At 47.8% G+C, this 13282-nt stretch overlaps 2 protein-coding genes and 1 long non-coding RNA gene across 4 annotated transcripts in view; 2 read left to right on the plus strand and 1 right to left on the minus strand.

The window, feature by feature from the left end:
* Positions 1–13282, plus strand: part of LOC144987176 (uncharacterized) — a 427194-nt gene that overhangs the window by 25612 nt on the left and 388300 nt on the right. The gene's annotated exons all lie outside the window — the stretch shown is intronic.
* The window catches only part of LOC144986819 (NLR family CARD domain-containing protein 3-like), a 61165-nt gene that overhangs the window by 444 nt on the left and 47439 nt on the right, over positions 1–13282 (plus strand). The window contains exon 2 of the mRNA XM_078935067.1: positions 523–660. Within this exon, the coding sequence (XP_078791193.1) occupies positions 575–660 (86 nt within the window). The 5' untranslated portion in view covers positions 523–574. The remainder of the gene's footprint in view (positions 1–522; positions 661–13282) is intronic.
* Positions 4977–12555, minus strand: LOC144988239 (uncharacterized). 2 transcript variants are annotated; one of them, XR_013652084.1, is made up of 4 exons: positions 12443–12457; positions 12288–12375; positions 11722–12210; positions 4977–5240 (listed from the first exon to the last, which is right to left on the minus strand). It is a non-coding gene; the product is annotated as an uncharacterized LOC144988239 (long non-coding RNA). The 2 variants fall into 2 exon arrangements; XR_013652083.1 differs by having other exon boundaries at positions 12288–12555.

Here is a 13282-nt window from a genome sequence, read left to right on the forward strand (position 1 = left end):
TGTGGAAGCTCCTCAGTGCTTTGATCTCTGCTGAAGAAGGTTGTGAGGCTCTCAGGTCCTCAGTGCTGAACAACTGCATGTTTCCAATCCTCTCAGTACTGAGATCTCCTTCATTTCTGAACTTCTGACATGATTCTGATGGAACAGAGCTGGGAGCTCCTCTCTGATTGGTTCTTCCACAAACATCATTTCTTCATCATCTGTTCTGTAGTTTGAGTCAAATCACCTTCAAAGGGTCTCCTTACAAAGCAGAAGGTCACATGACCTCAAACAGGAAGTTTGTTGTTTCTTTGTCAAAGTGACTGAATGGAAATGTTGCTGCTGCAGCTCCATGTCTCCACCTGGTGGAGGGAGAGCAGAAGTGCAGCAGCTGATGGCAGCTTCCTCTGCCTCCCACTGCTGTCTGACTGCATTCACCTAAACCTGAGAGGAAACACAAGAGAAGAGCCAATCAGTGGAGGAGCAGCTGATCTGTTGGTGAAGGAGGATCAGAGCTGATGATGAGGAGGGTTTCCTCTGCAGGTGAAGGAGGAAGGTGTGTGTGAGCTGATGTGGATCCAGAGAATCCAGCAGCATGGATCAGTGGGAGGAGCCACAGGAGGAAGCCCCTCCCTCTAGAAGCAGAGATGGTAACCATGACAACCAGAGCAAAGCTCAGAGGTGAGATGAACATCTCCAACTGTCCATGATCTTCTCCATGTCAGAGCTCAGGACTCACACCAGCAACCTGCATTCTTTTTAGTAAATCTGACCTTTCTCCAGCTCTTCTACAGTCACTGAGAAGTCACTTTTTGGTAAATCAGATTTACTAAATATTTCACCATTCATCCAACAGCAGCTAACAGCTTATAAAAAACACACAAGAACATATTTGTCTTACAGAAAATATTTATTTTACAGACATGGATAGAACACTCTTCTTGTGTATAAATCATTCATATGTACTGTAAACAAATTAAAGAATACAGATGTGTTAAGCACACATTTGACTATTTCTGGTATTTTTCCAACTTCAAATTCTCGAGCTTTAATCAGTCTTACTAGATGTTGTCTGTGAATGTCTGTAAATGTTGTCTGTAAAATTAAATACTTTTTTTTTACACTTTTATCCACTTACTCCCGTGCTATTTTTAAAAAAACGAAAATTGAAAAACATGTTTGGTCTCACTTTTTGAGTCCATGTGTCGATCCTTCTCCACAAAAAGCTCCATGATATGTTGGAAAAGTCTTCCTTATTTTTAATTAGTTTATATGAGTTTCTCCCTCTCAATAGAAAAAGACGTCCTTAATCTGTTTCTACAGCAGCTTCCCCTCTGCTGGTAAGGCATACCTCACCTGAAGCCTATTATGCAGGTCCATAGCAGTGTTTTCAGCGCACGTCTCTGATAAATTGAGTTCTGCCGTCAGACATGTGGCACAGCGGTCCAGAGCCTCACCCGGAGTTTCTGCACCGTATGTGATCGCGCAACACTCAAATTCGGCAATTTTAACCTCCGAAAATGTGGAAAACGTGTTGATTTGACTGCAAATATATATTTACCACAAATCAGTGGAAAATAATATTTACTTAATTTACCTTTTTTATTTATCGTGATTGTGACCTGACCATACGTCACTGAAGAAATGACACTATTTAGGATGAAGCTGGAATAAATAACAATAAAATAAAAATAAAACATAATATAAACTACTTTGACATGCTTCCACAAAGAAATGAAAGAACAAATGAAATGGCAAATCATAAAGCAATTTAGGTAGATTCAAACTGCAACAGAAAAATTCCCTGCTGTTGCTTTACAGATTGTAAATTCTATAACATTTGTTAGCATGATGCATAATAATATGCAAACATGTAAAGCTAAACGCTTAATTATCCAATTAACATTGGCAATTATGTTAGGGTTCAATTAAATAAATATTAAACACAAGCAGATGCCATGAACAAACAGAAAATCATCAGAAAGGGAGTTTCACAACAAACATCAACTTACAGTGATGCACGCTGCAACATTTATCTTTACATGTGCTTATTAGTCCCTCGTTAACAAACAATAAAGTTATGTTAAATTATGAATACACTGTTACAGCTTTCACATTAGCTTCAGATCAAAGGTCCCTCTCCTCCTTCATTTGCCATTGCAGCCGAGGGGAGCATATTCTTCCGCTTAGGTATATAGTCCCATTTAAATTGACGGCCTTTACAACAGTCTCATCCTCGTATCACTGAGCATCAACCAAGATGGCAGCACGCACTCTGTCTATGTCTGTCAGCGTACTGTGAATGAAGGAGTTTTTATGACTTTAAGATATTTTAGTTTAGTTATCCTCACAGAGGATATTTTAGTTTAGTTGTTGTTTTGGGCCTTTTTAGAATTATATGTTGTTGTTTTGCTTTTCAACTAGCGTGGTCGTTTTTTGTAAGGCTCTTTTAGAAAGGCTAGCTCAGAAACTGTGCGTGTCAAAGCACATTCAGTAAGACCCAAATCCAGGGTTCGTTACCTGTGATAAACGAAGGAACGTTCCATTTTCTTCGACGATCATAAACTGTATGCGATCTGAGGTCATCTGATAAAGATGGTCACCGGGTGATCTTCGCTGGATTCATGGCGTGACGAACCTTTGACGGGCCTTGTACTTCATCAATAAAGGGAAGTCGCAATTTACTTTCTTTCAGCAAAGCTGGCACACTAAATTACATATATTTTTACCAACGTTGAGATGCTGATGGCGTCCTGCTTTCCTGTAGCACCTGTGTTATGCCCCTCATCCGAAGCGGATCCAGGAGCACTTGGCTGGTAGATGAGCTTGCCATCTTTATGTGAATGGAAAGTGCTTGATTCAACCCTCGGATCGTGTGATCTATACACATTTAAAGTTGAACAAAGATTGGGCAGTAATTTGCTCTTTTTGCCCACCACTTTCAAGTTCTGTATTGCTTCCTGTTTGAGTGGAAAGTCACGGGAGGACGTATGAGAAAAATCGGTTCTTGGTGTATCCTGAACTGTATTCTGGCAGAAATCTGGATTGAATTTCCACAATTTCCAACTATGGCCGAGCCTGGTCGGGCCAAGTTTACAACACCCCTCGTGGGCCCCCCTTTTCCCCGAGGTGCCCCCCTCCTGGGTGGGGATGGCTGGCCCCTGCCTTGCTCCTTCCTGGACCAACCGTGGGCCGGGTGGGTGGCTGCCTGGAGTGTGGAGCGGGTCTCCCTTGGGGGGTCCTGGCTCGTACCTGGGGTTGGGGCGGGGGGATGCCCGGAACTCCTGGGTGGTGATGAGGTGCTCGTCTGGGGCTGTGGGCACCCTTCTCGGGTGGGGCCCTGCGTTGGGCCCTCCCGGCGTGGCGCTCTCTTTCTCCCCATGCCTCCCTGCTCTCTGGCTCTGGGGGCCTCGCGACGGTCCTGCTGGCCCTGGCCTGGGTGGCGGATGCGATCGTCCGGGGGGCGTTTGTTCTCTGCCTGCTACTGTGCGGGTGTTGGGGGGGTTGTAGCTGCCGCTGCTGCTGCGGCGGGGGTCTTGGTGTCGGGATGGCTGGGCACTCTCCCTCCTTTCTTTTTCCCATTCCACCATCCATTTTAGAAGAACATAAACACTCACCTGAGCACAGGTGTTAGCTCACCTTTGCACTAACAGTTTGCCTGATTGAATGAATGAAATATTTCACACCAGTTGGTTTAAAGGCATAAGTATGTGTGTGAACAATATCTGTTATGTGTACATGTTGACATGTGGTCATTTTTGCAGCTAACAGGTGTGTTTATAACATTTGAGTGTGTGGACAGGCCCCGCCCTTTGAGATTTGTGTTACACTTGAACCTTACCGAAGCGATAAACATCCAGTAAACTTGTTGCTTTATGCTGCTTCATGGTTCTATCCCCCCCCTCCCATTATGACCCTCCTACCCCCACATTCTCTAACATCCCTCTCTCTTCTTCCCTTCTTTCCTTTTCTGTCCGCTCCAACACCAAAGATTTTCAAATATGAAAAATTAATAAAGTTTGGCCTCAATTACAAAAGGGGTTTATTCAGAAATACCTCTGGTTTGTCTGAAGATTAATAACCCCTGTTGTTAAAGTAAAATATGTCCAACACAAGAGAACCTCAGTTGTCATCTGTCTGTCCAGCTGTTGGACAGGAAAGGTTAAAAAAAAAGAAAAAAAAAAAAAAAAGAAATCTGGATTGAATGCTGCCATGGCCAAAGATTTAAACACCTTCCTTTGGAGCCCCCAACAAATAATATCAAGGGCTGAAATATTCTTCCTGCTAACATTGACCTTATTTTCCATCAGAGACTTTGGCATTGCCGTAGCGCTTCGGGAGTCAGATGACTCCCGTCCAGTTAATCCAGTGCTCCAGTTAATCCTCATCTGTGGGTCTCTCAGACAATCTAAATGAACTGCTGCACTTCAGCTGTGTAGTGGCTTTCCAGAAGAATGTTACTATAAACTCTATAGCCTTCTTAAAAACATTCCCATCTTTAGAACCTTCAAGTGCATTATGTAAGAAACCACAACTTCAAAGACGCCTTATATTTTTATTGTTGTTAATCTCTGGGAATATTCCACCAAACCCTGGACCAGATAGTCCTACTTTTAGTACCCCTGAAGATTTTAAATCTTGCAATGGTCTTGGATTCATTCATCTCAATGTAAGGAGTTTGCCTAAAATGGATATGATACACAGATCTAACAAAGTACTTCTAAAGGAGTCTCCCTGGCGACTCTCCCATTCCTTAATCAAAAAATTAAAAAATTAATATTAAGAACGACTGGATTCGTCACGCTGTAAACATCTGGATGACAGTTAGAAGAAAATTTGGAGGACCACAGTCCAATTTCTGGCAATATAGAATTTCTTCATTTGGTATGGGACAGTGGTTTTAAACGTTGGAAAGACAAATGCCTTTGCACATGTGGTCCCGAGGGAGTTTATTTTTCTATTGGCAGATGCACACAAAAGAAGGCAGGACACGGAGGTACAAAAATTAAAATGATTTTATTACAAAACATTAAAACCAATTAAAAATGGACCCGTTAAAAGACATGCACAACAAATTCAGTATGCTGAGGACCAGAAGACTTAAGGGAGGTGGAGGCTCCCAGAGAACAAAGATAAAATTTCACCCCACTCACGTGATGCAGACCACACACACTGTGAACCCTTCACCCAAGGACACGTCACTCCAAACTGGGGGGATAGCCTCCACCTAGAATTCTGGGCTGGCACCTGAGTCCTCAGCACTGAGGGAGGGGGGAAACAAAGGTGGATCACACAATAAAATCCAGTTAAAACACAGGTCCAAAAGAATTGTGTAAAAATGCTAAAAACAAAATAAAAGAAACTCTCGTGAGAGTAAGTCCGCCCGTAGGGTGCTGCTCAATGAACGGAGCGCGGCCGAGCTTTTATTCTCGTTGGTGGTGGAGGATTCAGGCGTGACGCCCCGTTAGTCCTCTGTTGCTCAGGCTCAAAGGCAGCTGAGGAGCACCCGGGCCCGGCAGAACCCTGGTCAGGAGTCTACAGGGATTCTGATCACGAGCGGTGACAGTTCCTTAAAATAATTCTAAAATTCAATATATAAAAAGCAGCAGCTGTTCAGCAGGTGGGAGCGTCAGAAAGTCCCGGCGCTGCAAGAACAACAAACATTACCAAAATAAAACAAACAGCTTAAGGCAAGCGCAGGACTTGACCCTCGCCGGCTTACCAGACAGACTGTTCGTCACCTGGGAGGCGCACTCAATTGCAGAGGCTGTATTTTTCTCAATATCCGTGCCTGCAGGTCTCATCCAGAGCTGAAAGAGCGTGTCAGTAAGAGGCAGCGAACAAACTCCTGTCATTAGCCTACCACCGCTACTTTACCTGTGAGGCTAACCGGAAGTGTGCAAACAGGAAGTGGGCGGTTCCAATGGCCAAATGCTGCCCCTGGCCAAGTGAAGGCTTCTTTGCCTTTTATAGCACCCCATGAGGCCACTGCTAGTAATCATCTGCCCTACAGCACCTGAGCCAATTAATCCTGCCACAATCCTCCCCCACAAAATGCATCGTCGACCCGACGATGATTCACCAAAGTAAACTACAGCCATGGTTTAAAAGCAACAGCAGATGATATGCTTACTGAGGAGCAGCTTTGCTCCTCCCCTACGGCCCGAGGAAGCCGGTGGGGGTTAGAGTGCTGTCCAGCAGTGGGTCGTGACGTCCGGCGCACCGGCATGCTACTCCTATCCTGGTCAGCTTGTAAAGTGACGCCGGAAGCAGAGGGTACAGCAGCTGCCGCGGCATCAGCCTCAGAGAAGACTGGTGCCACCTGTCCAAGATGCAGTTCAGGTTAGTTGTCCTCTACCGCCTCACTAGTGCGGTCCTCCCTTAGAACAAACCAGTCCCCATTCTCTATTGGGTCCTCTTGGGAGAGAGGAGAACTTTGTGGGGGTTGGCTCGGAGGGCAACCAGCCAACTCTTTATCTGGTCCTCGCCTGACCACAGCCTTCAGTAAGGACCGATGGACTTGTCGGGGTCTACAGGGTTCATCCCTGGGGCAAATGGTGTACACTGAGCCCCCCTCTCTGGGTGCCTTTAATACTCTGTGCACCCTGTGATCCCACAAATCCCTGATTTTCTGTCGTCCTCTAAACCCCAGGTCACGCACTAAGACCAACTGCCCCTCACTCAAAGGAGGGTCCCTTACCCCCTCATCATGACCTCTCTTCCTGCGATCAGCAGCTGCAAGCAGCTTCTCTTTGGTACCCTCAAAAGCCAGTTTTAGCCGAGCTTTGTGTTCCTGGACCCATTCTTGCACAGTGCCCTCCACTGGCTCCTGCACTCTTCCTAACAGGAAGTCAACCGGAAGCCTTGGCTCCTGTCCAAACATCAGAAAAAATGGTGACTCACCCGTTGACTGATGGGGAGTCGTGTTATAAGAATACAAGAGCTGCGGCAGGCACACGTTCCAGTCTCGCTTCCGGGACACTGGTGGAGTTCTGAGAAGGTCGTGGAGGGTTCTGTTGAAGCGTTCACACTGCCCATTACCCTCTGGGTGGTAAGGTGTGGTGCGAGACTTCTCTACTGCATAGAGGTCACAGAGTTGTTGAATGAGGGCGCTCTCAAAGCTCCGACCTTGATCGGAATGTATCCGAGCTGGAACGCCAAATTTTGAAAACCATTCTGACCAAGACCTGGCCCACTGTCGCAGCACGCTGATCCCGAGTCGCAACCGCCATGGTGTATTTACTGAAGATATCAGTAATGACAAGAACATTCTCTATGCCACTGGTAGTTGGCTCCAGCACTGAAAAGTCCATGGCCAAAATCTCATTGGGCCTAGAGGCCAGCAGATGACCCATGGGGGCGCAGGCTGCCGGACGAGTCACCTTAGCCACCTGACACCGCTCACACTGACTGCACCAGTCGGCCACTGCCGATGACATCCCAGGCCAATAACAGCGTTGGCGCAGCAAGTCCAGGGTCCTGTCTACCCCCTGGTGACCATGCTGTTGATGGACTGCTGTCAACACTTCCTCCCTGAGCGAGGCAGGAAGCAGGATTTGTAGTACTGACTCCCCACCATCATCCCGAAAGATCCGCCTGTACAGAACCCCACCCTGCTCAACCAGCCGTCTCCACTGTCGGAGCAATGCTAGTGTGGGCGGAGACAACTGCTTACGCTCCTCCGGGTTTGGACGAGTCTGCCGTTCCCAGAAAGGCAGAAATTGCTTCAGAACGGGATCAGCCCGTTGGAGTGAAGCCATGTCTGAGGGGCTGTGATGGGGCAGGGCAACCATAGTGGCTTGGGTCACACTGACATTCTCTGTCTGTTGCACCTGCTGCAACGACTGGGGCAAGCTACTGCCTGCAAGACCATCCTTCCAGGCCTGCATGTCTGGGAAGTGCTGCCTAGACAAAGCGTCCGCGTTTCTGTTGCTGCGCCCTGAACGGTACTTAATTTCAAGGTCAAACGCTGCCAGCTGAGCTGCCCACCGTTGTTCCATGGCACCAAGCTTAGCGGTGGACAGATAGCTGAGGGGGTTGTTGTCAGTGTACACAATACACTTCTGTCCCAAAAGGTACTCCCTGAATTTCTCAGCTACAGCCCATTTAAGTGCAAAAAATTCCAATCTCATGGAGCTATAATTAACTGGGTTCCTCTCGGTAGGCCGCAAGCCTCGACTAGCGTAGGCTATTGGCCGCACCTTACCCTCTTGTTCTTGGGAAAGAACAGCTCCAAGGCCTCCATTGCTAGCATCGACCTCTAAGATGAAAGGGCGGGAGAAGTCTGCATACGCCAGGACTGGTGTTGTAGTCAGCTTAGCCTTTAAAGCCTCAAAGCTGCGCTGGCATTCCTCCGTCCAGTGGTTACTTAAACCACGTGCAGACTTTTTTCTGACCTTGTTTCCCTCCAGCTCTGCCACTAACCGGTGCAGCGGTGCAGCCAACTTGGCAAATCCCTCCACAAAACGTCTATAATAGCTGGCAAAGCCAATAAACGATCGCAGCTGGAACACTGTAGTAGGGGGCTCCCAATTAGCCACCGCTTCCACCTTGCCAGGGTCTGTAGAGACTCCCTGGTCTGAAATCACATGACCCAGATAATGCACCTGGTGCTGAAAAAAAGGCACATTTGGCGAGCTTAACCTTAAGCCCTTCGAGCTGCAGTCTCTCAAGTACCAGCTCTAATCGCTCCAGATGCTGCTCGATTGTCGAAGAAAAGACAATGATGTCATCCAGGTACAAAAGCAAGGACTGACCTTGTTGCTCGCCAAACATTCGCTGCATCAGCCTTTGAAAGGTGCTGGGGGCGTTGCAAAGGCCAAAGGGCATGCGGTTCCACTCAAAAAGGCCAAATGGTGTGCAGAACGCGGTCTTAGGACGATCTGCCTCTGCCACCGCCACCTGATGGTAACCGCTGGCTAAGTCCAGAGTGGAGAACCAACGAGCTCCGGACAAGGCATCCAAAGGATTCCTCTATTCGAGGAAGTGGAAAAGCATCTTTCCTAGTCCTGCTATTCAACTGCCTGTAATCCACGCAAAGCCGGAGACCACCATCTTTTTTGCGGATCAATACGATTGGGGACGCAAAGGGGCTGCTGCTCTCACGAATCACCTGAGACTGGAGTAAATTGTTAATATGCTCCTTAGCCGCCACATTATCCGATGGGGGAATGCGCCTATAGCGCTGCCGGACTGGAGCCTCATCCACCAAGGGAATCTCAAGAGTGATTAGGCTTGTGCAACCCAGGTCCCCCTCATGCAGTGAGAAGACAGTTAAATACTTCCCTAGGAGGGCCCGGACTTTCTCTTGCTCTCCCGCCGAAAGTGCAGAGAGGTCTACTGACTCCAGCTGAGCCAGAGGCAGGGTGGATGCTGCATGAGCAGCCACCACAGCGGCTTCCGATTGTACCTCAGTCACTTCCTTGGGTAAACTTACCACTCCAGCTGGAGCCACCGTACCCACCAGGGTACGTGGGTGGAGTCTCACAGCGGTGGACCCCACATTGATGATTGGGATGTAGGCTGTCCCCCTTTCCACCTTTATGAGTGATGGAGTTGCTAAAAGGCCGGTAGGGAGGCCTGAGCTACATGGCTCAAACAACACTGCTGAACCAGCACACTGCTCGGAACAAGTGGCAGCAACGATAGCCAGGACACCACCAGAAATCCAACGAGCCTTTCGACCATGTGTCCTTACATTAAACACGCTGGGGGTTACCGTAGCTTGAGCTTGCTGGCACTGTTTCAGGGCCCCAAAAATTACATCTGGGGCTGTGGACACCTCAGATTGTCCAAACAGGGCACTGCCATACTGGGCAAAGAGCTCTTGGTAACAGCGCTGGATGATGTTCATCCCCAAAACGCCCGGCGCCTGTAAAGGTCCTCCACCGGGAATATCTTTAACTACTAGTACACCACATTGTGGCAATAACTTGCCACAAAGTCCCACTTCCAACTCCAAGTAGCCAAGATATGGTATAGCCAGCCCGTTAGCTGCCCTCAATTGTAGCCACTGGCAGGAGCGAAGTCGCTCTGGTCCCCATGGCTCAAAATGCTGCTTGAAGAAACTTTCCGTGATGGTGGATACCATGGACCCAGTATCCACTAAACACGAAATGGAACGACCCCCCATGCACACCTGTAAATGAGGACAAGATGCCAGAAGTCCATCAAACTCCCCCTTGGAGCCAGCGGCTGCCCCCTCCGAGCTGTGGCTCAACAACTCGGTGGGCATTAGTTTTCCGATGGTGATGGGGTGTTATTATTTCTCTGGCGGGACCTTTGGGTAGGCGAGACTGGGCGGGCCGAAGGAGCCACCCGAACGCCATCACAATCCTGGGCAAAATGCCCAGGCTCCTGACACCTTCTGCAAATAATGGGACCACGACGAGGGGGACGACTGGCCTGGGTAGGATTCTGCAGGCGCAGCAGGTCCTGAGACATCTGGAGGATCTGCTCTTGTTGGAGCCTTAACATCTCCTTTATCTCCGATAGTTCGGACACCGGAGGGACTGATTGGGAACTACCCCCAACGCCACACTGGAACCCAGGGACAGAGGGGACGGAGTAACTACGACTCCGTACGCCTCCAGGGAGACCCTCCCGCTCCCACTGCATTGCCTCACCCCTAACCTCCAGCAACGTAGCGGTGGGCCGTCGGCGCACAAACTGTTTTAATTCACGGCGTAGGGCACAGTCAAAAACTTGTTCCACAAATTGATCCCGCAATAAAATCTCTGCATTTGGAACACCACTAGGTGCAGCTCCCTTAACGGAGGCCATTAGGCTCATTAAAGCCAGGGAGTATTCGTGCAGTGTCTCACCTTCCTGCTGCCGACGAGAAAAAATGCCTCCTGCAAGGCAACATAAGAGTCAGTGCATCCGTATAATTCCTGCAGCACTGCAATGACCCTAGCCGGGTCCTCCCTGTCGGAACCAGGGCGATATTTAATTTCGTCGCGGGCCTCTCCCTCCAGGTGATTGAACAAAAAGAACGCCTGATCGGCTACACTTAAATGGCGGGTCCTCGTGCAAGCCTGCACCTCCTCAAGCCACTCCGTAAGCCCAATACTAGTCCGTCCCCTAAACATGGGACATTTTCTGTCTCTAGGGACATACAACAGTCTCTCAACCACGGCAGGATTGGTCAAAGGCCCAGCCAAAGTGGCAGGTGCTGCACCAGGGCCAGAAGCTGCTGCTTGTTGCTGCCGCAGCCTCTCATTTTCAGCTTGCAGCCGTGAAACCAGGTCTGTCAAATCCTGGACCTGTCCTTCCATTACTTAAACCTGGAGGTCCCAAAAAAACAAAGTCCACTTTCCAAGGTTATTAGGATGCCAAGTTACCTTGCACAAATCACCTTCCTCACTTCCAAGCGGAACCAGCTGCTGCTTCTTTAAAATTAAAAAATAAATAATTAAAAACGGAACAAAAAAAACGGTCTGCGTGTGACCAAACACAACCACAGAATAAGGTAAAAACCACACGTCTCTGCCAAGTGTGCAATCCTGCCGACAACGCCAATTGTGGTCCTGAGGGAGTTTATTTTTCTATTGGCAGATGCACACAAAAGAAGGCAGGAGACGGAGGTACAAAAATTAAAATGATTTTATTACAAAACATTAAAACCAATTAAAAATGGACCCGTTAAAAGACATACACAACAAATTCAGTATGCTGAGGACCAGAAGACTTACGGGAGGTGGAGGCTCCCAGAGAACAAAGATAAAATTTCACCCCACTCACGTGATGCAGACCACACACACTGTGAACCCTTCACCCAAGGACACGTCACTCCAAACTGGGGGGATAGCCTCCACCTAGAATTCTGGGCTGGCACCTGAGTCCTCAGCACTGAGGGAGGGGGGAAACAAAGGTGGATCACACAATAAAATCCAGTTAAAACACAGGTCTAAAAGAATTGTGTAAAAATGCTAAAAACAAAATAAAAGAAACTCTCGTGAGAGTAAGTCCGCCCGTAGGGTGCTGCTCAATGAACGGAGCGCGGCCGAGCTTTTATTCTCGTTGGTGGAGGATTCAGGCGTGACGCCCCGTTAGTCCTCCGTTGCTCAGGCTCAAAGGCAGCTGAGGAGCACCCGGGCCCGGCAGAACCCTGGTCAGGAGTCTACAGGGATTCTGATCACGAGCGGTGACAGTTCCTTAAAATAATTCTAAAATTCAATATATAAAAAGCAGCAGCTGTTCAGCAGGTGGGAGCGTCAGAAAGTCCCGGCGCTGCAAGAACAACAAACATTACCAAAATAAAACAAACAGCTTAAGGCAAGCGCAGGACTTGACCCTCGCCGGCTTACCAGACAGACTGTTCGTCACCTGGGAGGCGCACTCAATTGCACAGGCTGTATTTTTCTCAATATCCGTGCCTGCAGGTCTCATCCGGAGCTGAAAGAGCGTGTCAGTAAGAGGCAGCGAACAAACTCCTGTCATTAGCCTACCACCGCTACTTTACCTGTGAGGCTAACCGGAGGTGTGCAAACAGGAAGTGGGCGGTTCCAATGGCCAAATGCTGCCCCTGGCCAAGTGAAGGCTTCTTTGCCTTTTATAGCACCCCATGAGGCCACTGCTAGTAATCATCTGCCCTACAGCACCTGAGCCAATTAATCCTGCCACACACACTTAACTAATTATTTAAAAAGGCAGATATTAAATATTTTTCACAGTAAAAGGAACAGTTCTCACTTCCATCCAGTGATCTTCACAAATATTTCCAGATTAGACATTATATCATGAGTCATAAAGAAAAAGGTTTAATGAGTAAAATGCCCAACGCAATTGAAGAATACTTTATAAGTTTTCAGGAAAAAAATTTACCACATAAGAAACATGTTTCAAATATCTATAAGAGACTTGTGATGATGGATACGCAGAACACATTGTATGTCAAAGAAAAGTGGGAGCTGGAACACTATTATAGAAGATGATGTGTGGGAAGATCTGTGTGCAACATGCTATAAAGGACTTAACAGTCAAACGTGGAAAGAATTCGACTGGACATTAATGATGAGATATTTCAATACCCCTCTGGTCATTTCTAGACTTCTGAAATCACCCTCATTGCAAGTCTGCTGGAGAAAATGTGGAAAAATAGGAGACCTGACACATTTTTTTTGGGACTGCCCTTTAATCCAAGACTACTGGAAGAGTATTGGAAAAAAAACAGTTTAGTTGGTTTGGGTCATCGAACATCTTAGGTGGGGTGCACATCCAAACACTGAACTCCCAAAACTCCATAGGCATCTTATTTATTTGAGTTGAGCTGATAGTGGGTGTGGCCTGCTGGTGGTGCTGG

The sequence above is a fragment of the Oryzias latipes genome, chromosome 2 (assembly GCF_053564925.1).
Source record: "Oryzias latipes strain Hd-rR chromosome 2, Olatipes_Hd-rR_3.1".
NCBI classification, from domain to species: Eukaryota; Metazoa; Chordata; class Actinopteri; order Beloniformes; family Adrianichthyidae; genus Oryzias; species Oryzias latipes.